The sequence below is a fragment of the Scylla paramamosain genome, chromosome 13 (genome assembly GCF_035594125.1).
Source record: "Scylla paramamosain isolate STU-SP2022 chromosome 13, ASM3559412v1, whole genome shotgun sequence".
NCBI lineage: Eukaryota > Metazoa > Arthropoda > Malacostraca > Decapoda > Portunidae > Scylla > Scylla paramamosain.
Window position 1 is genome coordinate 9,497,890 of NC_087163.1, and position 27,243 is coordinate 9,525,132.

At 38.5% G+C, this 27,243-nt stretch overlaps 1 protein-coding gene across 8 annotated transcripts in view; it reads left to right on the plus strand.

Annotated features, from left to right (window-relative positions):
- LOC135106420 (uncharacterized) overlaps positions 1 to 27,243 on the plus strand; it is a 505,119-nt gene that overhangs the window by 101,541 nt on the left and 376,335 nt on the right. For all 8 annotated transcript variants that reach the window (XM_064015423.1, XM_064015429.1, XM_064015428.1 and 5 more), the window contains 3 exons: positions 7,538 to 7,752; positions 8,001 to 8,210; positions 8,748 to 8,924. In XM_064015423.1, the coding sequence (XP_063871493.1) occupies positions 7,538 to 7,752; positions 8,001 to 8,210; positions 8,748 to 8,924 (602 nt within the window). The remainder of the gene's footprint in view (positions 1 to 7,537; positions 7,753 to 8,000; positions 8,211 to 8,747; positions 8,925 to 27,243) is intronic.

A 27,243-nucleotide genomic window follows, 5' to 3' on the forward strand; every position in this document is an offset into this window, starting at 1 on the left:
CTCAACAGGAAGATTCTTAAACATCTATCAATTCACAACCTTCTATCTGATCGGCAGTATGGGTTCCATCAAGGCCACTCTATTGGTGATCTTCTGACTTTCCTTACTGATTCTTTTAGAGATTTTGGTGAAACTTTTGCTGTTGCCTGGGATATATCAAAAGCTTTTGATAGAGTGTGGTACAAAGCTTTGATATCCAAACTACCTTCCTATGACTTCTATCCTTCTCTCTGTAGCTTCATCTCAAGTTTACTTTCTGACTATTCTATTGCTGCTGTGATAGACGGTCGTTGTTCTTCTCCTAAATCTATTAACAGTGGTGTTCCTTAGGGTTCTGTCCTGTCATCAATGACCTTCTAAACCAAACCTTGTCCTGTCCACTCCTATGCTGATGATACCATCCTGCACTTTTTCACATCTTTTCAAAGACGTCCAATCCTTCAGGAAGTAAACATTTCACACAGGGAAGCCACAGAATGCCTGACTTCTGATCTTTCTAAAATTTCTGATTGGGGCAGAGCAAATTTGGTATTGTTCAATGCCTCAAAAACTCAATTCCTCCATCACTCAACTCGACACTACCTTCCAGACAACTATTCCCTCTTCTTCATTGATACTCAACTATCACCTCTTCTACACTGAACAACTTCGGTCTGTCCTTTACCTATAATCTGAACTGGAAATTTCACATCTCATCTTTAGCTAAAACAGCTATGAAGTTAGGCATTCTGAGATGTCGCCACCAGTTTTTCTCACCCCCTCAGCTGCTAACTCTGTACAAGGGCCTTATCCGTCCATATATGGAATATGCTTCACATGTCTCGGGGAGGGGTTCCACTCATACCGCTCTTCTAGACAGGGTGGAATCAAAAGCTTTTCATCTCATCAACTCCTCTCTTTTAACTGACTGTCTTCAGCCTCTCTCTCACTGCTACAATATTGCATCTCTAGCTGTCTTCTACCACTATTTTCATGCTAACTCCTCTTCTGATCTTGCTAACTGCATGCCTCCCCTCCTTCTGTGGCCTCGCTGCACAAGATTTTCTTCTTTCTCTCACACCTATTCTGTCCACCTCTCTAATGAAAGAGTTAATCAGTATTCTCAATCATCGATATCTTTCTTGGTAAACTCTGGAACTCCCTGCCTGCTTCTGTATTTCCACCTTCTTATGACTTAAATTCCTTCAAGAGGGAGTTTTCAAGACACTTATCCTTCAATTTTTGACTACTGCTCTTGACCCTTTTCTGGGACTGGCATCTCAGTGTTTTTTTTATTTTTTTTATTGGATTCTTGTTGCTCTTGGCCAGTGTCTCTTCTACATAGAAAAAAAACTGCACTTCTTCCAGTAGTTTTTCCCAGCAGCAAGATGTCTAAGTGTTATGATCACCTTTATTTTGAAGGTAAATGGGTTGGGTTTGTTGCTCTGTAAGGCTTCTCTCACTAGACTGGGGACAAAGAGAATACCTGCACAGTCTAAAGAGTATCTTTTGATGAATTGTGTCACTAAGTTCATTCAATTCATCTTTTCTGGATAACTAATTTGTGAGCTGGGGATGTTGTGAAGCAGCCAACTTGGCTCTGGGAGCACCTGTCATAATCTGCTAAGACAGTGTAGACTGATGTCTAGGACTGGATTAATCCATTTTACACTGATTCCTGAAACTGATGTTTCATTTTTTTTAACATTTCAGATTCTGAATGGCATTCAGGAACAAATTAAGTTTGAGAACTGAGGTGCCACTCTATATAAATTTAAACTCAAAATACCATAATTCAGTTTCTGAACAAAGTTACTTGGAGGAGAGACACAGAGGGTAAAACAGTAATTCAATCTTTGAAATAAGGTAAATGTGATCCTGTTGAAGAACCTTGATGTAAACAAACAAGGTTTGGCACTCAGAAGTAATCCTGAGCTTCCTGTGGCTCTCTCTGTGACCCACAATGTCATCACTATTGCACAACTGCATTTTCCCGGTAGCTTTTTCCCAGCAGCAAGATGTCATTTTGGCAGTGAGTGGGTTGTTCCTCTTTGTGTCACTCTGTAAGACTTCACTCACTTGATCAGTGACAAAGAGAATGCCTACATGGTCTAAACAGTATCTTTTGATGAGTTCTGTGTCACTAAGTTCATTGAATACATTGTTTCTAGATAAAAAAAAATTTCTATGCTGGAGATGTGGAGTGGCTATCTTAGCAGTGGGAGCATCGGTCATTACCCATTAAAACATGGTGTATCGGTGTCTGAGAATGTATTAATCTATTTTACATTGATTCCTATTGGGAAAATTGCTTTGGTTTTCAGACATTTCGGATTTCAAACAGCATTCAGGATTGAATTACCATATTTGATGGCTTATAAGACGTACCCTTTCTTCCAAAGAAAGTCTCAGGAAATAAGCCTGTGTCCTATGAGGCCAAGATTCAGCATTGAGGCAGTGGTTGGTGGTAAGTCTAAGGCAACAGAGGCTCTAAAATCAAACCCCCAGATATCTTTGCACATGTAAACAAAGTGATAATTGGTACTACATCACAAAACAACTCTTTCTTTCAAGGTAACAATATATAATATGTCATACTTACCAGTAATTCACATAGAATGATATCAGTCAGGAAGAATTTGCCTAAGTGACCATGCACCACGCATTGCATGCCGGTTACGCATCGAACCCAGTGACACAGGCAAGCTTCACTGCGTTCTTTACAGTGTGATGCCATTACTCCTTGAGGTAAGACACACTTTCATACAATTAAAATTGCACCTATCTTTTAACAATCTTATAAACAAACTTTATTACCCCTGTAGTCTTTCACAGTCACTACCGACACCACATGCCAGGTACATGTTTACATCTCACGACAGGACTGGTACATAGGCTACTAGCAAATATTAAAGTCATTAAATGCAAAGTATTGGGATCTAATAATGATCTAAATGCATGTGAGTGTCTTCAAATGTCAGGTGAAATCCTTCACTTGATATTCAGAGCTTAAATCTGCTCATTTATCTTTTTTTTCATTTGAATGTCTGCCAAAACTGGGTGCATCTTATGAGCCCATGCATCTTATGAGTCATCAAATATGGTAAGTTTGAAAAGTGAGGTTCCACTATGTGTGTGTACGTGTGTGTGTGTGTGTGTGTGTGTTTATATATATATATATATATATATATATATATATATATATATATATATATATATATATATATATATATATATATATATATATATATAATGTTATGAGTGGTGCCATAGTGAGAAGAGAGAAGTAGAGAGAATGAAAATAAAGAAATAGAGAGGCAAGAAGCAGCAAAGAGGAAGCAAGAGAAAGGCAGAAGATGCCTGAGGCACAATAAATGCCTATCCACATTCCCCTGTTCACTTCAAAAACCTGTGCTCACACATAATATTCTTATCTTAATTTTGCCCATTTCCCTTTGTCCTTCAGACTTGTGACTGGTATATAATATAACAAGAGTTTGCCCTTGCCATAAACTCATTAGATTTCACCTAGCCCCCCACCCGTATAAGTGAACATTGATTTCTGTAAGACTGCAATTTCCTTAGAGTGAGCTTGAGCGCTGGGTGGAGAGGGTTGGGTGGTCTGGCTGGCTGCTTTCCCCTCCTGTCCTTTCCCCATCCTTCCCCTCCCCCTCATCACATGATTCATTTGGCCGGTGCTCAGAGCATGAGCAATCGCACATCCGTCTTGTTCTCTTTTGTTTAGTTGGGTGTTGTATTCAGTATAGAGAGGATGAACACTTAGAGCAAGTGACTGAGAGCCAGCACAGAGGGTTGTGGGATTCATTTTAGAGGGCTATTGATATTTTTTATTACCGGAAAGTTAGTGGCACTAGCCCCTGCTGTACTAGGTAGGATTAACCTCCTTTTGATTGCTTGACTGGGTGCTGTGCCAAATAATTGTGGTGGACTACTTAGTCTCACCATTTCTGTCACTGTGTTGTTTATTGTCTTGTTGAGAGTCTGGGAGTGGTTCTCTGACCATCTTAGGCCCTGCTGATTGTTGTGTACTTGTGTCATTAGTGTCTTTATGCTGTTAAATACAACTGGTGTTCAGAACTCACTGCTGGGAGCTCTTAAGCTAGAGGATTTCATAATTCTGCGCATGTACAGCTGTCTGTAGTTCTCAGGAGACTGCGAATTGACTATTCATATGCAAAGGGATATAATTTTCTGTGGGCGTGGGTCATTTGTCTCTGATTGGAGGCAGCTCCCAGAATATTATAACCCTCATTCCTGTGTGTCCTTTATTCTAACTGTGCCCCCATTAGCATGTGGTTTGCAATTCTTTCTCAGCAAGTTGGGATTTATTTGGCATTTGTTATACTCCCTTCTTGGTCGGTGGGTTAAACCGAGTGGCAATATCAGTTTTGATAGCTTGGGACAAACCTCAGGTATCTGGATTTGTTGTGTTTATGCCTGCAGTAGGCTACAAGGAGCTTGTGTAGGGAAAGCTGACTCAAGTGTAGTGACAGCTGTGAAGGGAACTGAATCCTGGGTCATAACAATATATACTGTATTTGCTGGCACACATTAGGTGCACTTTTCTTGGAAAAATTATCTAATAATTACTGTGAATCTAATGCAGCCATAGTACAGACACCTAGGCCTGTAAGCCTAGATCTATAGGTGTGGGATTGAAGCTGTAGTACACTAAGCACAAATATTGTTACTAATAATATTACTACTAATAAAATTCTCTCTCTCTCTCTCTCTCTCTCTCTCTCTCTCTCTCTCTCTCTCTCTCTCTCTCTCTCTCTCTCTCTCTCTCTCTCTCTCTCTCTCTCTCTCTCTCTCTCTCTCTCTCTCTCTCTCTCTCTTCCCTGCCCCCTTCTCTCCCATCCATCACAGCCACCCTCCCTCCCTCCATCCCCCCTCCTTCCATATCTCTCTCTCTCTCTCTCTCTCTCTCTCTCTCTCTCTCTCTCTCTCTCTCTCTCTCTCTCTCTCTCTCTCTCTCTCTCTCTCTCTCTCTCTCTCTCTCTCTCTCTCTCTCTCTCTCTCTCTCTCTCTCTCTCTCTCTCTCTCTCTCTCTCTCTCTCTCTCTCTCTCTCTCTCTCTCTCTCTCTCTCTCTCTGTTACAGAGAGAGAGAGAGAGAGAGAGAGAGAGAGAGATGGATGGAAGGAAGGGGGATGGAGGGAGGGAGGGTGGCTGTGATGGATGTAAGGAGGGAGAGAAGGGGGAAGAGGGCAGGGAAGAGAGAGAGAGAGTGAGAGAGAGAGAGAGAGAGAGAGAGAGAGAGAGAGAGAGAGAGAGAGAGAGAGAGAGAGAGAGAGAGAGAGAGAGAATTTTATTAGTAGTAATATTATTAGTAACGATATTTGTGCTTAGTGTACTACTGCTTCAATCTTTACACAGAGAGAGAGAGAGAGAGAGAGAGAGAGAGAGAGAGAGAGAGAGAGAGAGAGAGAGAGAGAGAGAGAGAGAGAGAGAGAGAGAAACCAAAACACACAGCTACAAACACATGGTTTTAGAGAGATGGTAGTACTGCACAGCTACAGCACTGCATCACACCATATGTGAGGACAAAACGCACACTCTTAGGAATTTTGGTGAAACTTTTGCAGTTGCCTTAGACATATCAAAAGTTTTTGATAGAGTCTGACACAAAGTATTGATTTCTAAACTACCCTCCTATAGCTTTTATCCTTCTCTTTGTAACTTTGTCTTAAGTTTTCTCTTTGACCATTTAATTGTTGCTGTGGTAGATGGTAACTGTTCTTCTCCAATGAATAGAACAGTAATGTTCAGTTGAGTTAAAAAAACTCAATTCCTTCATCTATCAACTCAACACAAGCTATCCCCTTTCCTTCAGTGACACTGAACTGTCCCTCTCTTCTACAATGAACACAGTCTGTCCTTCACTTATAATCTAAATTGGAAAATTCACATCTTACCTCTAGCTAAAGCAGCTTCTATGAAATTAGGTGTTCTGTGTTGTCTCTACCAGTTTTTCTCACCCCCAACCAACTGCTAACCCTTTACAGGGGCCTTATCTGTTAATTTATGGAGTTTGCTTCACATGTTTGGGATGGGGGCTCCAATCATACTGCTCTTTTATACAGGGTGGAATGAAAAGCTTTTTGTTTTATCAACTCCTCTCCTCTAACCGACTGTCTTCAGCCTCTTTCTCATCACCACAATATTGCATCTTTTGCCATCTTCTATTGGTATTTTCACACTAATTGCTCTATTGATCTTTTTAATTGTATGCCTCCCCTCCTCCTGCTGCCACACTGCATAATGCTTTCTTTCTCTCATCCCTTTTCTGTTCACCTCTCTAATGCAAGAGTCAAGTATTCTCAGTCATTCATCCCATTCTCTGGTAAACTCTGGAACTCTCTGCCTGCTTCCTATGACCTGAACTCTTTCAAGAGGAAGGTTTCAAGACAATCCTCTTGTCTTTTTAATTATTCTATCTGACATCTCATTGGGAACTAACATTAAGTGGACCTTTCAATTTATTAAACATTTTTGTTGCCCTTGGCCAGTGGCTCTCATATAAAAAATGAAAAAAACACACACACACCCTACAATTTTTTCTTATAAATTTATGATGACACAAAATTTTTTTCCACAAAATATTTGTGTAAAATAGGGGTGTGTCTTATGCAGAGGTGTGTCTAATACACCAACAAATATGGTATATATACCAGGCTGTCAATCCCACATAGGGTGGCCCAGACAAAGCACTACACATACACACATTATTCACATTCTTATCACCATCAGCCCCTGGTGGAAAGGGATAGTCTTCCGGAAAACCCTACAGTTGTAAAAAAAAAAGACAAATTGTAAACATCACAACATCATAGTTCCAATGTTCAATTTATTGCAGTGGGAGGTATTAAAAAGTGGTAAATTGTCTCTTATGGCAACACACATACCTTGAAGATGCTATGCTCAGTTTTTTTTTTATTAGTAACAACTGTCAAGCACTATTAGGAGAGCTTGCTCTTTTGCGCTCCCTGTCTGTTTCCCCTCTTGCTGCTATCCTCCCATTCCATTGCTCACATTTAATTCTCCTTATAATGGGTTCTGTCAAGGTTAATAATGAAGAAAATAGTGTTGTAATGTCATTTATTCAAGAGGGGTTTAGTAATTGTGAGGCTGGAAGAAAAATAGGAAGATCAGAAACTGCCATTAGCATTAGAAAAGTTGTCACTCCTTGTCACCTTGTGGCTCACAAGTCTCTTTTGAGCAAAAATTATGAGAAAGCAGTGATTCAGTTTTTCAAGGTATATATTCTGTTCTTGTATCTGTCTTTCTTTTTGCCAAGAGCCTTTCTATATCTTTGGAATAACACTTGTTCTAAGCAAAAGTGCACCTGTGTGATAGCTGCTTGTGATCTTCCTATCTTCTTTCCATTCTCACAATTGCTGAGCCCTTCTCAAACAATGCCATCACAACACTTTTTTTAGTGTGATTATGGAGGTGGAACTTACATTGTTAAGCTAGTTTAACCTGCACAGCATATATATGAAATGGGTTTTGACAATGCTCATTTATAATCAACAGTAAAATCCTATGTGAATGACTTTCTGAGTGACAGTAAGTCCAGTCAAGATACTCGCCAGCTTTCTCACCATCTGCTAGCCAACTTGACAGCTCTCCTGGGACTGCAAGATACATACCTTTTTGCTGATGTTGTGTTTCAAGACTCATTCTTGCCTCGCAGTATTGGATTAAACTTGTCATCTCCCTTGCTAAAGCATGTTGGAGGAAGTATTCAGGTACCTCTGAGGGTCGATAGAGACCTGGAACATTTGTGTTATAGTTCTTAACATGATCAGTGGTCTCAATATTTAAGTCTCCATGTAGATTATAAAGGGTATTAATGTATTCTTATTGAGCTGCAAAGCTTTCCTATATTAGATTGTGTTGGTGAAATATGTTTATCTTTTAATTACTGAAATATTAAGCCATTTCTACATCCATGGTATATTGAGAATTAAATCAAGCAATTGTAAATCTTATACAGTTTGGGAGTCGATTGGAGAACCTGGAGAACGTGCTACAAGCTCTGTTTGGCCCCAATGGTTTGGCTAAAGGCAGTATGGAAATTTGGCTTGCTACATTGATAGAGAAAATTGAGCAGATGTTTGCTACAGCTTCACAAGATTTCATCCAGAGCCATGAGCGAAATAAAAGAAGTTATGCCCTATCTGATGTTGTTCAACTTCTTAACAGGGTACGTTATGTGTGTGTGTGTGTGTGTGTGTGTGTGTGTGTGTGTGTGTGTGTGTGTGTGTGTGTGTGTGTGTGTGTCATTCTGTGTGTATGTGTGTCAGTCTGTAAAATAAGTGATTGTTTTTCTACCTGATTATTTTTTATTAAGTCTTTTTAGAAGTCTTTCAAGGATGTGGATGCAAAAATTGCTGCTACTCTTAAATTTGTTCATATATATAAACACAAATCTTAACACAATCTCACTTTCTTTTTTGAATTTTTTTTACTTGTATTATGAGGATTCTTGCATTTACAGTATCTATCTAGCTCATCTGACTCCTTTGTCATCTCAGTATTTAGCTTTCTCAAGTGATTTGACTACTAACTGTTTGATCACCTCCATACTTACACAATTCATTGATATGTACAAGATATACTAAATTTTCAGTTTCTGTTATCAACCATTCTTTTCTACTATACATCTGTTAGATATTTCTTTTTATAAATCACATCCTGCAGTTTTTTAATGACTAACCAGCAAACTTTTCTTTTGCATCAGGTCCAGCACAATGCAGTAACAGAACTGCAGGGATGGATATCAGCAGGTCTTGGGGACCAGGAATGTGTTTTTTTTCCCTATGCATTTGATCCAATGGCTCTTCACTGGGAAGAATTAATTACATCATGGTTTGATGATCTCCTGGAAACAACTTATTCTTCTCTCATCAATTCCAATGTAAGTATTATAGCTGCATGGGGAGCCTACTTTTTTTTATGTATTTTTGAGAAATATCTTTTGAATATTAAACCTGTTTCTTATATTTATTATCTTTGGTATATGGGAGGAATTCACTCGCAATAAGTGATAACTTGAAGAAGAATAGTTAGGCAAAGGCTGTTCCCATTATCATACCACTCATATACCCACAAATTAAGATTACCTTTACCGAGACCTTGTGCTGGTGGCACATTAGTAATAAGCAGCACTTAGCTTTATCAAGTCTAATGTCCAGCAAACATGGTCATATTGAATTTGTGTCATGCCAGTGCTGACAAACCATTGTTGCTTATGCTCGTAAAGAATCAGAAAACTAATCACTGAATCAGGCCAATATAATTTCCATAATCGGTCTGCACACTGGGCCTGAGTTAGGAACCTGTTGTGCCTGAACCAGAATGATAACATTAACCCATGACCCTAGTAGTAGTAGTAGTAGTAGTTTATTGACAAAATACCATTACAAATTGATAAGATACATATTATTCTGATCTCTACTTCGTCCAAATTGAATTGATAAGTCACATTATGTAGAGAGCCGCTTACTAGGTATTAATAACTAAACAAATTATCTTAAGTTTAAGAACTTTCCTACTGAGTACATAGAAAATACAAAAAAGAAATTCACCGAAATAAAACATGACACGTACATTTAAGTGCAAAAAATTACCAGAGCTTAGAGAATATAAGTAAAATACATTAACAGTATTTACCTTAAACAGATGTCTGCCCTATCTTTTAAGAATAATTTTTATAAAATTTCAGAACTGCATATACATAGTCACAAACTTCCTCCGGATGGGTGTTATCAGTAAACATTGCTTGTAGGGTGTCATATGTGATGTGTGGGTGGTCATTCCTGTGTTGTGCACTGAGTGGACAGTGTAACAATGCATGTTCCTCTGTTTGTATGTGTGTGCCATCACAGGGACACACACGCTGGTCACGCGTGGTCCGACTCCACCGCCCCACTTCAATTCGGAGACTGTGTGACATGAGACGTAGTCTGGTGAAGGCCTCACGTTTGTAATCTGGTACATATTGTGTACACACACAATATGTACAAACACACTGTACCAACATCAGCCTGGCACTGGAAAACATGTTGGCTGCTTCTTAATTAATGTTGGTTTGGTGCTGGATATTTGTTGAACTTGCATGAGATTGCCAACATTTGGCTGACATCAGTCTGCACACTGGGCTGACATCAACCTGGCATTGGAAAACATACTGACGGCTTCTTACCCAAAATTGGTTTGATGCAGAATATCTGGTGGGTCTACATCAGAATGCCAACATTGGGCCAACATTGAAGCCCTAGTGACTGCCTCCATTTGATTTTTCACCCAGTATTGTTCTGATACAGAATACACATTGGGGTTGTCTCAAGAATGTGTTGGTGATTGCACCAAAATCTCATGGAAAACCAAGACTGGGTCTTGCAGCCATTACGCCTATAGTTTCTTCAGAGATGCTGCCCCTCTCCGAGATGTGAGCTCAGCAAACTACCTGAGCTAATGTCTTGGAGAGTTGGGCACTTCTAGGGGAACAGGGAGCATTGGTCATTGCTGCTACACGTCTAAAGTGATGGTCAATAAAGGCAGGATGCTTTGCCCACTTCCCACATTCCATTCTCTAGTCCTCTGGGACCTGATGCCAGCCCCAGTCAACCACATGGTGTGAGGGCAAGCCTCACACCCATTGTCTCTGGATGCCAGCCCTGGCAGTGACCTGACCCAGCCAGCAACCACCCCTACATCCCCAGTCAGTGTCCACCCAGCCATGCTGGTGGACATACGTAGTCCATGTCTGCTCAGCCTTGCTGGTGGACACGCAGAGTCCATGCCCAACTGGCCTTGGTGATGGACATGTGACACGTGGGCAGCTTCACCTTATTATAATTTTGTACAGTTTTTATCTTATTAATATAATGCAGCAGCTTTACCACCATGTTTCTTTGGTCATCTATACTCAGTACTAGTACCAGAATTACCTAGTACATAAAAATAGTGGCTGCAGTGGAAAGAGTTGATGCTACAAGTCCTCCTAGCTCACATGTCTTGCCTGCTCATTGCCAGCTACTCCAGCCACCTTCATTTCCTCCAGGTAATCTGGTAAGCCGTCACCAATGCATTTCTGCTAAGCCGTCACCAACCCAAACTGCTACACTACTACTTGTCTACAGTGCGTTCTTCAGGCTGCTTTTCAGGGTCTTTTTCAAGGTTTTTATGCTGAGCCTGTCCTGCCAGCCTGTGTGTGTACGACTTTAAGCCATCACCGATGCTGTCCATGTTTCAAGCCTGGACTTTTTAAGCCATCACTGACACAACTCGACTGCTTTGCTGCTGATCCCGTTGTTCCAAAACTTTGGATCTCATGCTGTCAGTCTTTGCATCTGCAAGTTTTGGTGCTCCTGTCTGTGTGGTCCTTCCTGCTCATGGCTTTCCAGTGCATAATCTGCCATGATCCACCACACTTGAAGATTTTATTGCCATCATGTGCATTATTAGTGCAGTGTTATGATTTTAGCAGTGTTTTGTTGTTATTTTGCAATTTATTGGCATAGAAACACCTTGTTCTTTTGTTTTATTTTATTTTATGGCCTCAAGTGCTATCCTAGTTTTTCTTGGCCTGTGATTCACTGTGCTAAAGTCACAGCTAGTGTGAGTTTTGTGTTTGGCCACTGTGCTCTCTTTTCTGATGTCTTTGCTCTGTGAGTTTTGTGACTCACCAGTGCATACTCACTTTTATGACATCTTTGTTCTGTGAGTCTTGCGATTGGCTATAGTGCATACATCACGTGCCTTACAAAGGTAAGCGAGTCATTATTATGTGAATTATTGTTTCTGTGTGCTTGCATCATCCCATATATTTTGTAGGCATGAGGGCATGCCTAGATGAGTGGCCAAACAATGTGGTGGGACGCTTCGCCCACCACCAACATTCCATTCTCCTATCCCCTGGGACCTGATGCCAGCCTCAGTCAACCCCATGGTGTGAGGGCAAGCCTCACACCCTTTGACTCCAGACACCAGCCCTGGCCGTGACCTGACCTGGCCAGCAACCATCCCTACATCCCCAGTCAGTGTCCACCCAGCTATGTTGGCAGACATGCGTAGTCCATGTCTGCCTAGTCTTGCTGGTGGACACGCAGAGTCCTTGTCCGCCTGGCCTCGGTGGCGGACATGCAACACGTGGGCAGCTTCACCTTATTATCATTTTGTACAGTTTTTATTTTATTAATATAACACAGCAGCTTTACCACCATGTTTCTTTGGTCACCTATACTCAGTACTAGTACCAGAATTATCTAGTACAAAACCAAGTCTGGTGAAAAAAACTCCTTTACAACATTGTTTAATACATTAGACACAAATGTTAAAAGAAAATATATTAAGAAGCAAAATATGAGGTGCTGAGAAGCAGAACTGGACAAATGTCAAAAACAGAAAACAGAGGTTATCATGGTCAAACTTTGCCAACTTCAAAAATGCCGTAACTCCTGAACTTACTAAGCTAAGAAAATTTATTTTATCTCAAAATGATTGGTAGAGTAAAGCCCTGACTGCATAAGGAGTGAAATTAAATCAAGTCACTTGGCATTTTGAGTGATGGAAGTGTGATTGCAATTACTGATGGCATGGGTAGATACTCAAAAGTAAATTCGCATAAAAAATGATATCCATTTTTTTTATTTACATGAAAGGAGACAGCCAATGACTAATGCAAAAAGCAAATTAGACCGACAAAATATGCTACTCTGTAAAAGGAGATAGAGTATTTCAATCATATTCCAAATAATTAGTTTTATACCTTGAGACCAATCTTCAGGTGAATAAAACTGGCAAAAAAAAAAAAAATGAGCTTAACTTTATTAATATAACTTATCAGTAATCACATTCCTTAAGTACTCAGACACTGCTGGTGTCACTCCTTGGCTGTATGTCATAATCAAGGTCATTATCAATGTTGGAGTCCAACATATCAGGATTAACATCTCCAGCAAGCTCCTGCTGAATGCAAAAAAAACTGTTGGTAGTACTCCTTGTGTTCGGTTTGAAGAAAGAGAGCAGATTGTTGATATCCTTGAGTTTATCATTCTGAATCTTGATGGGTTTGGGGTACTTGTGGGAGAGCACCACTCTGGATAGGTCAAGAGCTGATGGCTTGTACCCTACCTGAACTGGCATGAGTCAGACATTTTGTAAGTGACCCTTGTATCCAACTGACAACTGGTACTCCTCCTGAAACTGTAATGAGAAGAATTGAAGAAGAAAATGTGAATATGTGAAAAGAAATACATAACTTAGCAGCGATAATAAAGATGTGGAAGGAAGAGAGATGGATGGTGACAATGTGAAAAAGATATCCAATGATATAACATAGATGAAAAAGAGGGTAATGGAAAGAAAAAAATAAGAACTGAGAGAAGAGGTGACAAAAATAGTGGACTTAAACAAAAAGTACTATGAAGAAATCAAGAAACTCAAGGAAAAGAATGAATAGTTAAAGAAAGCTTTATGAGAGAGAGAAATTAAGATTGAGAAAGTAAAAGAGTTAGTAACAGAGAAAGTCAAGAGTTGGAAAGAAGTGAGAGAACAACAACAAAAGATGAATATGGAGGAGTTAATAAGGCAACAGGAACACACTAAGGACATAGAAAAGCAAGTGATTAAAATAATAAAGGAAAAAAGTAATCTGGTGAGAGACATGGTACAGAGAAAGATGTGTGTGGTGGTATTTGTGGTCAAGGAGAAGAACCTACCCATGAAAATAGCTAGAGAGAAAGAAGAGGCAAAAAGGGATAAGGAAGTTATAGCAGAAGTGGCAGGAGAAGGAAAGGAGATAGTTAAACAAATTGAAGATTTGGAAAGTATGATAAAAATGGAACAAGACCAATGAAAATAAGATTCATGTCACAAAAAGCAGCAGAACATGTTATACAAAGAACAGGAAAATTGGCAAAAGTAGAAGGAATGAGGGTAATATGGATAAAAAGAGACATGAATGAAGAAGTAAACTGAAAGAGTTGAGAGTAGAGGCTCAGTGAAAAAAACAAGGAGAGAACACAGGAACAAGTGAGGAGATTCATTTGGAAAGTTGTGGACATGAAAGTGAGGAAATGGTGGCACAAAGATGCCACAGGAGATCACCAAGCAGAAGCTTAAAAGTTATGTATACAAATATAGATGGTTTGGTATCGAGCCCATTGGAAATTAAAAACTACCTAAAGAACAATAAACCAGATGTGGTATGTTTAATGGAAACCAAACTAAAAGAGGAAATAAAGTTGAGATTTACAAAGAAAAGATATAGCACATGTAGAAGAGACAGAAAAAAAAAAGTGAGGAGGAGTTGTAATGAAATTGGTAAAAGAGGATATTGTTGGCGATGGAATGGCAAAACTTTGAGTGTTGTGATTAAGATCAAAGGAAGTAAAAAAAAAGTTATTGAGACATAAATACCACCAAAAACTAATGCATGGGTGACCAGTAGATATAAAATTATGCAACTAAAAACAAGAAATAGCATAGAGGAAATGACAAGGAAAAGTAACAAAGTGCTCTTAGGAGGCGAATTCAACACTAAAGGAATTAAGTGGCAGGAGATGGAAGTGAAAGAAAATGTCAAGTCATAGAGTGAAGTACTTATGCATACCTTCATGGTGAATACAATGAGACAGCAGGTGAATGAACCTACAAGATGCAGAGGAGAAAAAGAACCATCACAGTTGGACTTGATGTTTACAAAAACCCCAGAAAGTAGACCAAGTATACATTGTCTGAGTCCACTGGGAAGAAGTGATCATGTAACAATAGAAATAGTACTACAGGAGGAAACAGTGTTGCACAGGAATGAACAATTTAGAAATGGGAGACAAAACTATGCTAAGGCAAACCTTGCAGAACTTAATAAATTTTATGGAAAAATTAACTGGAAAGAGCTATTTGAATTCAGGTAAAGTAGTGCAAGAAAATATGAGATATCTTTGAGCAAGTACAGAGAGGGGGTGCAACAGTTTGTACCAAGTTATAAAGAGAAAATTGGGAAGCATGAATTGTATAATGCCATGTGTATAGAAGCAATAAGAAAAAGGACAGGGCATGGAGGAAAATTATGAGAAATCTGAACAGAAATACTAGGGAAGAATACAGAAAGGCAAGGAATGAATATGGTATAATAAGAAGAGAAGAAAGAAATTTTGAAAGTGACATCGTAAGAAAATGCAAGGAAGAACCCAAATTCTCTTACAGATATGTAAATGGAAAAATGAAATATGGGGATGACATAAACAAGTTAAGAAGAGAAGGAAGAATTTTTTAAACTACTGAGGAGATGAGTGAATTAATGAATGTTTACAAAGAAATTCAAATTTGTGGCACTGAAAGTGATATCACAGAATGAGGGAGTAAAGGAAATATGAATAAAAAAACAAGATATCAAGAAACTGCTGGATAGCTGGATGTTAGAAAAGCTATGGGACCAGATCAGGTAAATGGATGGATATTAAAAGAATGCAGAGAACAAATGGAGGAAACCATATGGGACATAATCAGCAGCTTGTTGAAAAGGGAAAAGTACCAAGGGAATGGAAAAGAGCTAGCATAGTCCTAATGTACTAAAGGGGAAATAAAATGGAACTGTTAAATTACAGACCAGTGTCACAAACAAGTATTGTATGCAAACTTTGTGAAATAGTAGTTAAAGATAGATGGTACAATATTTACAAGGTGAAAGGATAATTACAGAAAAGCAATTTAGATTCAGGAAAGGGAGATCCTGTGTCATAAATATATTGAGCTTTTATACAAGAGTAATAAATGGAGTGCAAGATAGGGATGGATGGCTTTATGCAGGATCTCAAAAAAGCATTTGATAAAGTCTCCCACAAAAATCTTATGTGGAAGTTAGAGAATGAAGGAGGACTAAAGGGAGCAACATTGAGATGGATGGGTGATTATTTACAAGGGAGGGAAATGAGAACAGTAATCAGAGACACCAATTCAAGTTGGTGCAAAGTGACAAGTGGGGTACCACAAAGATCTGTGTATATACGGAAACTGGAAAGAACACAGAGGATGACGACAAAGATGGTACCAGAATTGAAAGACTTAAGTTATGAAGAAAGACTTGAAGAGATGGGATTACCAACACTACAAAAGACAAGAGAAAGAGGAGACCTGATAACAATGTACAAATTAGTAAACAATATAGAAAGAATAGACAGAAAATAATTGGTACCACAGATGGAGGAAGGAGAGAGACAGACAAGGAGGCATGGGAAGAAAATAAAGAAGCATGGATGTTCGAGCGACATTAAAAAATACAACTTCCTGTATCGAATTATTGAAATCTGGAACAATTTGAAGAAAGACATGGTTGTGGCAAACAGTGTACACTTGTTTAAAGAGAAACTGGATAAATATGGTTATTGAAACAGGACAAAATGAGTTTTGGCTCATTTCATAAATACAACTAGGTAAATACACACACACACACACACACACACACACACACACACACAGCAACTGAAAGAAAAAAAAAAGGAAATGTAGAAAAGGAAGTGGTGAAGGCACTGAGAAACAATGAAGATCTAGTAAGAGATGCAGAAGATAAGAAGAAAAGCATTATAGTTTATGGAATAAAGGAGAAATATATAACATACAAACTGAAAAGAGATAAAGAAGAAACAAAAACAGTGAAGGATTTGGTGAAGAAACTAACTCATGAAGATGACACTAAATTCCAAGAAGTGGAAGAAGTTGTCTGACTGGAACAATAAGAAAAACAGAAATGAAGAAGACTGAAAAAAATGAAGGAAATGTATGAAGAGGCTAAAGAGAAAAATGAATGAAGAACAGAAAAAGATAAGATTCATTTTTTTTTTAGAGTTTTTGGAGACTGAAGAAATGGTACATAAAGGGAAAAAAAGAAAAGAAAAGAAAACAGAAAAATAGTAAAAATGAAGGACTGAATGTAATGTATACCAACATGGACGGACTGTTACACAGAACACTGGAATTACAAGACTGTTTGAAAGAAAAGAATCCAAAGTTGGTGTGTTTAATATAAATAAAGCTAAAAGAAGAAAAGAAGAATATCATTAACAATAATTACAATATGTGGAGAAGAGACAGGATTGGTAAAGGAGGGAAGGTGTAATGATGATGACAAGAAATGAGGTGAAGACAAAAATAGTGAAATATGGGGAAGCAAAAGCAGAAATAGTGGGTGTTAGCTTGGAGGACAATAGTGGAGAAATACTGACGGTAATAACATTGTATGTACCACCCAAAATTAAATTCTTGGAGCAAGGAAAACTATGAGAAAATAATAGAAGACACCATTGAGTATTTGAGTAAATTAATCAAAAGTAATAAAAGAGTACTTCAGTTGTAAAGAAATAAATTGGGAAACATTCAAGGCAAGAGGAAATGAGACTGCATGGGGAGAAAGATATCTGATGCTGACTATAGAAAACATAATGATGCAATAAGTGACTGAAAATACAAAATAGAGGAGAGATGACGAACCAGCAACACTTGACCTAATATTAATGAAAGGAATTGACCTGACTAAAGGATTAAGATATGTGTGCCCCATGGGAAAAATTGACCATGTAATGATAGAAACAGAGACTAATAATAATGTCAGTGAAGAGAATGAATTATACAAAGAAAACAGGAGAAACTATGGAAAAACAAATATAGATAATCTTAAGAGATTCTATGAAGAAATGGACTGGGGAAAGCTAAAAAGAGCAATTGATGTGCAAGATAAGTATGAAATTTTTATGGAACTATATGAGACAGGAGTGAACAAATATCTCCCACTATACAAATGTAAAGAAAAAGAAAAACAGGTGTGGTTCAATGCAAGATGTGCAAGAGCAAAGAAAAGACATGAAGCATGGATAAAAATGAAAAGAAATCAAGATGAAAAAAATAAAGACTAAGATAGCAAGAAATTAATCTGAGAAAATAAGAAGAGAGGAAGAAAAGAGGATATGAAAAAGATACAGGTGAAGAGTGCAAGGACGAACCAAAACTGCTCTGCAGATTCATAAATGGAGAAATTAAACCAAAAGAAAAACTAGAAAGGTTGAAGGATGGAAATGAAATATATGAAGACCCAAAAGACATGAGTGAATTGCTAAACAAAAAGTTTCAGCAAGTTTTCACAGAGGAATCAGAATTTAAAGAACCACAAGATGAGAAGACAAAAAAGCAAATGTGGGAAATTACAGTAATCAAAGAACAAATTTGTAAAATGATGGAGGAACTGGAAGAGAGAAAAGCAGCAGGACCAGATGGAGTATCAGGTTTCATTTTAAAAGAGTGCAGGAAACAGTTAATTGAATTGCTATATGACATAATAAAGTGCTCATTATCAACTGAAAGAGTGCCTAAGGAATGGAAGAGAGTAGACATAGTGCCAGTTTATAAAAGTGGAAAGAAAGAAGAACCACTAAACTATAGACCAGTATCAATGACCAGCATTGTATGTAAGGTCTGTGAAAAAGTGATAAATAAGCAATGGACAAAATTCCTAGAAAAACATATAATATCAGAAAAACAGTATGGCTTTAGACAAAAGTGATCATGTGAAACAAATATGATGAGCTTCTGTTCAAGAATGACTGATATAACACAGGAGAGGGATGGATGGGTAGACTGTGTATTTAGATCTAAAGAAAGCTTTTGACAAAGTTCCCCACAACAGGCTACTATGGAGGCTTGAAAATGTAGGAGGATTAAATTTTAAAAAATTAAAAACTGGATGGAAAGCTACTTAAAGGGAAGAGAAATGAGAATGGTAGTAAAAGATGTAAAATCAAAATGGAGAAAAGTAGATATTGGAATAACACAAGGATTAGTGCTGGCACCAATACCTTTCCTGACGTTCATAAATGATATGCCTGAAGGAGTAAAGAGTTACATGAGTTTGTCTCCAGATGATGCAGAAATTACAAAGACATAAGAAACAACAAGACTGCAAAATTCTACAAGAGGATTTAAAATTAAATCTGGGATTGGATTAAGAAATGAGAGATGGAATTTAATATGAAAAAAATGTCATGTAATGGAGATGGGGAAAAGTGAAAAGAGACCAAAATGAACATATAAAATAGGAAATGAAGAAATAGTAAAAGTACAAGGAGAAAGATCTGGGAATGACAATACAAGGGGTGCTGTGAACTTATCATTAAACCCAGCTGTGACCTCACTGAACGTTTGCCCTCTAAAGACAACTCTCTTCCTCCACACAAAACTATAAGCACCTAATAACACACACACCCTTCAACCAAAAATTTCAAAATTATCTTGGCGACTCCTACACCAGCCTCGGAGTCCCTATCTGGGGAGGGGACCATAAATGTCCCCAGGTCGGGCTGCCTTTCTGTTGACGACCATAAGTGTCTTGACACTTTCCTCAACCTTTTCTTCGTTAACTTCTGCAACATTCACAGTCTAAGATGTAATTTTCAATCTGTAGAACACCACCTCTCCTCTTCTAAACCTCATCTTCTTTTCCTCACTGAAACTCAGGTGTCTGAGGCAACTGACAGTAGTCCCTTTTCTGTTCCATCCTACTTTCTCTATCCTCATTTTTTATCCAAAGCTGGATGTTGTATTTATGTGCGCAATGACTTAACCTGCTCTTGTGCCCACGCTCTTGAATCTTCTGAGTTTTCCACCATCTGGCTATGACTACAGAGTCACTCTCAAACTAAATTTATCTGTGCTGTATACCTCTCACCTAACTCCTCTGACTATAAGAAATTCTTTGACTACTTAACTTCCAAAGTGGAGCACTTTCTGACCCTCTTCCCTTTTGCAGAGATCTCCATTCTTGGAGACTTCAATGTTCACCTCCAGCTTTGGCTTTCCTCGCCCTTCACTGACCATCCTGGTGAACTAGCCTTCAACTTTGCTATCCTCCACGACCTAGAGCAATTGGTGCAACACCCTACTCGTATTCCTGACCGTCTTGGAGATATGCCCAACATTCTTGACCTTTTCCTGACCTCTAATCCTTCTGCTCATGCTGTCACCCTTTCTTCTCCGTTGGGCTCCTCCAATCACAATCTCATATCTGTATCTTGTCCTATCGCTCCAATCCCTCCTCAGGATCCCCCTAAGCAAAGGTGCCTCTGGCATTTTACCTCTGCTAGGTGGGGGGGACCTGAGGAGGTATTTTGCTGATTTTCCTTGGAATGACTACTGCTTCCGTGTCAGAGACCCATCTGTGTGCTGAGCGCACAACAGAGGTGATAGTGTCTGGCATGGAGGCAGACATTCCTCACTTTTTCTCGACCTAAACCTTCCAAACCTTGGTTTAACACAGCTTGTTCTTGTGCTATACATGATAGAGAGGTGGCCCACAAAGGGTACTTAAGCCTTCCATCACCAGAATCTCATGCACTTTATATTTCTGCCTGGAACCATGCCAAGTATGTTCTCCAACTAGCCAAAAACTCATTCATTAACAGAAAGTGTCAAAACCTTTCAAGATCTAACTCCCCTCGTAACTTCTGGCATCTAGCCAAAAATATCTCCAATAACTTTGTGTCTTCTTCTTTCCCTCCTTTATTTCAACCAGATGGCACCACTGCTATCACACATATTTCTAGAGCTGAACTGTTCACTCAAACCTTAAGTTTGACTTAAACCTTAAATCTGCCTAAGTAACATAAAGAAATATAATTTCCCACAGAGAAATACAGAAGTTTGGAACAAGCTAAGTGAGGAGGTGGTATTGGCAATGAGTAAGGAAAAACTGGACAAGTGTAGATATGGAGATGGGACCACACGAGCATAGCTCAGACCCTGTAAATTACAAGTAGGTAAATACAACCAGGTAAATACACACACACACATACACACACACATGTCATGTTACAAATTTTGAAAGAAGTGAGTCATGAGCAGAATGGAAATGGAAATTAAAAGATAAAAAAATAAAAGTGTCTGAGAAAGAGAGAGATTTAGGTTTGACAATAAATAATAAGCTAACTCTGAATAATAACATGAATGATAAGGTGGGAAGTATGTATGCACTATTGGCAAATATGAGAATAGTTTTCATGTACGTAGATGAAGAGATGATAAAGAAATTTATAACATCATTCATAAGACCCGTATTAAAATATGCAGCAGTGGTATGGAACCCACACTTTAAAAAAAAGAAAAAAAAAGTTCTGAACTGGAGAAAGTTCAAGGTGCAGCATCAAGAATGTGGTACCATCTCTTAGAGGGTTAAGGTACAAAGAAAGATTAGAAAAGTTGAATTTACCCAAATTAGAGGAAAGAAGGATGAGAAGTGTTATGATCATGATGTATAAATGTTTGATGGAAAAAAGGAAAGATTGGCACAGGAAATTTGTTTACAAGAGGAAATGAAATGTTAAGAGGACATGAAATGAAACTGAGAAAAAAAGAAGAGACAAAGACAAAAAAATACAGTTTCCAAATAGAGCAATACATTCACTGCTAAATGAGGTAGTGTAAGCAAACAGTGTACATAAATTTAAAGAAAATATGATCATTGGTTACTAAAAGATGGGAGATTATGAGTGTGACTCAATCCTGTAAGAAATACAAATAGGTAAACACACACACACTACTAATTTTGAATTATTGTTCATATATCTGATTATGATGTGGTGACCCACTGAACAAGAGCTTGTGGCTCAGTTTTGGGTCCTGACCCATACTTTGAAGAACCCTACTCTAAATGTTACATCAAGTAAAGTGTTTGAAGTTCAGTTTTTGGGCAAAAGCAGAACACATGATACTGAAGTGGCACAGTCATACAGAAATAGTAAATAATAATCTTAGGCAATTAATGAGGATGTGTAAGTTAGAGATGAGAGAGGATAAAAGAAGAAACAAACCAGAAAAGAGCAGTGTTAAACACTGCAGTCGACCCTCTATTTAACAAATGAAAGGGTACCAGCAACAGCCTGTTGCTGGTACCCTGAAAGTCTCTGGCAGCCTGAAAGTCTCTGTTGCTGGAAAACCATACCCTATGTTCAATACCACTATGTAAAGTACCACTCCTAGCCTAGGCTAAACCTATCATGCATATTAAAGATACAGTATTCTTATTTAGTCATCTTGATAGCACTAAATAGACTGTATAAACACTGTAAGCACAAACAGATCAATTCTACAGTGTATTGGATGAAGGCTGCTGCTATTGTAGACCGATACTTCTGCCTCCCAACCTCCCATGCCACCTACCAAACAAATTTTCAAATAACAGACATTTGTCTTTTTGTCCAGATTGTTGTCCAGACAATGTACAGTGTCTGTTTTACCCAAAATCCGTTAAACTGAGGTCCGGAAGGTTGACTAATGCTCTATGCATTTTGAGTCAACTAGTCACATGATTCAATATTATGGAAAGCTTACGGAACAAGTGTTGCAATATATACCTGTACAAGAAATGTTACAGTGTGTTACTTGAGAGACAACATGCATTGTGGATATGTGGACTATAAACTGTTGCAGTGCACATGGTCAAAGTTCATAAAAAGACTGTTGACAGTGTGAGTGCAAATCAATGATGTATATTTTCTGATGTCCTATTATCACACAACTCTGGAAGGTTAAATTGCATAAAAAGGAAAAAAAAAAAAAAAAGGAGATTTTATAGGTTAATGCTTGTAACTGTTGCCATCAAATTAAGGGAGTCCTGCCCTGCCCCATTGTTTATACTTTTATCCAGCTAATGAATTTCCCATACTATTTTTCCAAAATGGTCCAATCTAATTGATTCTTAGCTTTGTTAGGTTAGGTTGAGCTATATTTGGTTAATAACTGTCCACTAAAGGGAGAGAGGGAGAAAAAAAAGGACTAGCTCAAGCTGAAACTCAATCTTTAGTTGCACTGCATAATTAACTACATTGTTATATGGACAATCCCTTCTTTAATGTGATAATATAATGAAAGTTAGAATTGGTTGGACTATTTATAAAGGTGCACCAGAAATTTGCTGGCTAGATGAAATTACAGGGCAGAGCCTTAGACATATTAAAAGTTTTGAATAGAGTTTTGCACAAAGCTTTGATTTCTAAATTACCTTCCTATGGCCTCTATCCTTCTCTCTGTTATTTCATCACAAGTTTCCTTTCTGACTGTTCCATTGCTGCTGTGGTAGACAGTCACTGTTCTTCTCCAAAGTCTGTTAACAGTGGTGTTCCTCAGGGTTCTATCCTGTCACCCACTCTCTTCCTATTATTTATCAATGATCTAAACCAGACTTCTTGTCCTATTCACTCGTGTGTTTTCATAGACATCCAACCCTTCATGAATAAACAGCTCACACTGGGAAGCCACATAATGCTTGACTTCTGATCTCTCTACAATATTTGATTGCGGTTGAGCAAACTTAGTAATGTTCAATTCCTCAACAACTCAATTCCTCCATCTAACAACTTGACACAACCTTCCAGATAACTATCCCCTCTTCACTGCCCCTCAACTGATCCCTCCTCTTCTACTCTGAACATCCTTGATCTATCCTTTATTTGTAATCTAAACTCATAACTTCATATCTCATCTCTAGCTAAAACAGCCTCTATGAAGTTCTGGGTTGTCTCTGCAAATTTTTCTCATCCATCACCCAACTATTTACTCTGTGCAGGAACCTTATCTGCCCATGCGTGGAGTATGCTTCACACGTATGGGGCAGGTTCCACTCAGACTGCTCTTCTGGACAGGGTGCAATCAAAAGCATTTAATCTTATCAACGCCTTTCCTCTAAGTGACTGTCTTCAGCCTCTTTCTCATCACCACAGTGTTGCATCTCTTTCTATCTTCTACCACTATTTCCATGCTAACTGCTCTTTTGATCTTGTTAACTACATGCCTCTCCTCCTCCCATGGTCTTGCTGCACAAAACTTTCTTCTCTTACTCCAATTCTGTCCACAAGAGTTATCCAGTATTCTCAATCATTCATCCCTTTCTCTGGTAAACTCTGGAACTCCCTACCTGCTTCTGTTTTTTCTCCTTCCTATGACTTGAACTCTTTCAAGAGGGAGGTTTCAAGACACTTATCCTCTACTATTTGATCATTCTGTTTGATATTGCTTTGGGAACTGGCATTTAAGTGGGCTTTTTTTTTTATTCAGACACTTGTTGCCCTTGGCCAGTGATCCTCTTACATAAAAAAAAAATATATATATATATATATATATATATATATATATATATATATATATATATATATATATATATATATATATATATATATATATATATATATATATATATATATATACACACACACACAGAGGGTGTTTGAGTAACAAGTGAGATATGTTTCTGAAGACTGCTCATGTCATTTTGCTTGTAACTCATCATCATAATTTTTCAATACAAAAAAAAAGTATCACAAACAATGTAATGCATACTTGATACTTACAGAAGTACATGAGACTTACCGTAGGTTAGTTGAAATGTGCTTCGGATTTTGCGAGGCACATCACGTCTGCTAGATGGTAGAGTTCACATGAGATACACTACACTTCGCCACACAGTCAGTCTTTAAAGATACAACTACCCACATGAATTATTATCTCCCAACCCTTCCAGTCAGTTAATTTTTGTTGTGTAAACCAAGAATCATCAATTAACAAAGGGAGGGAGTGGAGGGCATGTGAACTCTACCATCTAGCAGACGTGATGTGCCTCGCAAAATCCGAAGCACATTTCAACTAACCTACGGTAAGTCTCATGTACTTCTGTAATTTTACTTCAGCAAATCACGTGTCTGCTAGATGGTGCCGTTCACATGAGATTTTAAAGTCATGTGGGTGTTGTATGTAAAGGGTTCTGTCAAAATTCACATTTTGTAAATAGGTGTAAATAAATGTTCCTATTACAAAAACTTAATTTCATTTATGAAAATAGAACATGATTTTTACTGCTGATAACATTTCAAACCTTACATTATACTGAGCCTAGCACTGCTTCTTGAAAAGGGTCTATTTCCCCTTCTATATCCTTATTATAATATTTAGCAAATGTGGCTTCCTGTGTCCAACCAGCTTTTGCCATGATGGTGGCAATAGGCACATCCAGTGCCTTGGCCTTAGACACTGATGCAGGTCTAATACTACCTGCTGTGTACCTCTTGGTATCAATCCCACACTTATATAACATGGTCTTAAGCCACCTTGCCACTGTGTCCTTGGAAACACTCCTATGAGGTTTCATATAACTTATGAGTAGTCTCCTATCTGCATTTCCAGATTCTGTCCTTAGCCTCTCAGTTCTTTTTATATATTCTTTCATAGTCTTAACTACACACAATCTGTAATCCTGAGGATAAGCTTTAAATACAATAGTACGAACATTAAATTTTGGCCTGCATTGCTTGATGTTACCTCCTAACAAAACTGAAACAGATTCTTCTCCAAATGCCATATTCACCAACGATAATAAGTGCAAAGTTTGGATCCTGGCTGCTTGTGTCATTGCCATCAGCATCACCATTTTTAGCGATAAGTCTTTCAGTGTTAGGCTGTGTAGTGGTTCCATGAGTCTTATCTTTTGTAATACGAGTTTCACATCCCAGGTCGTCGCATACCTGGGTGTAGAAGGGCGTAAGTTGAAGACTCCCCGCAGAAATCTGTTGACGAGTGGGTGATTGCCTGCTCTGCAGCCTTCCACCATAATTCCTATTGCAGATAGAGCCCCTCTTGCCGTGTTAATGCTTTCATAACCCACACCCCTTTGAAAGTTATGAGTCAGAAAGTTTAATATATGTACTACAGATGGTGCAATGGGATTAATGTTCCATCTACTATAAAAGAGTGTCCACCTCTTAATGTGAGTGCTGTATTGTCTACTTGTTGCTGGTTTCCAAGAGGCCATAATGATTTCCGTACCTTCTTTAGATATGCCACGTTCTCCAAGTTGTTTCCAGACAACTGACAAGCCATCAAATTTGTGTGTTTCATTATTGGGTGTTCCTCTGCAGTTGATGGATGCATTAGCACATTTTTCCTGCTCAGTATGACCCAAGGGTCGTCTACTAGCATCCGAAGGAGCACCCCCATCCACGGTTGTGATGGCCAAAGTGGCACTATGATCCATCCTCTGGTCCTTTCCTCCCTTAACTTCCGCAGACATCTAGAGATCAGAGAGAAGGGAGGAAAGAGTTAAACCAATTTAAAATTAGCCCATGGAATTGTAAATGCATCAATATATGCAGCCTCTGGATCTGGTGTCCATGCACAGAATGGAGTCATTTGTTTGTTCAAACGTGTAGCGAATAGGTCTATACAAGGATTCCCAAATATAGAACACAATTCCTTAAATATCATCTCATTCAGCTGCCACTCATGTCTGTCATTAAAGGAACGTGACGCCTCGTCGGCCATGACGTTACATTTGCCTGGTATGTGGAAAGCTGTCAGCCATACCCCATTACTAAGACACCATTCCCAGATGTCCCTACTAATGTCATCACAAACTATTGACTTAACACCTCCCATCTCATTCACGTAATTAATCGCTGTAGTGTTATCACATAACACCTTGACGTGTAAACCTCTAAGGAGATGTGTAAAAGATCTCAATGAGAATAATATAGCCAATAATTCACATGCATTAATGTGTGAACGCACCTCTTCAGGGGACCATCTGCCATTGGTAGTGATGTTATTTAGGCAACCTGCCCATCCTAGATTTGAAGCATCTGTGAACAACTCAGTATCTGGTGCATTTCTGAATATTTTCCTGTTTTGATTCTCCAATTCCTTAATCCACCAGTTTATATCTGTTCTAATCTCCTCTGTAATGTTCATCCATCTATTAAAGTCTCCACATGCCTCTTCCAAGGCCTTGATCTTTGCTCTTTCCATCCTCCTATAGTGCATTTTCCCCATCTCTACAGCTGGGATTGCTGCCACCAGCAGGCCAATCACTCTTGCCACAATTCTAATTTTTTCTCTCTGTCTATTGAATAAAAGAGAGCAATGCTGTATAATCTTATCCCTCCTACGCGCCGGCAAGGTAACTGTCATGGCCACCGAATCTATCACATTACCTAAATACTCAATACGCGTAGTGGGACTCAAAACAGATTTCTCCACATTTATGCAGAAACCTACACTCTGCAACAACTGAATGGTGTCATTCATGCAATCAAAACATCTCTTCAAAGAGCTACTACACAGAAGCGTATCATCAATATAACTAGTGATGTGGCCTTTATGCCTAAGTGTAGAGAAAACTGGCTTCAGAAGTTTTGTAAATAGAC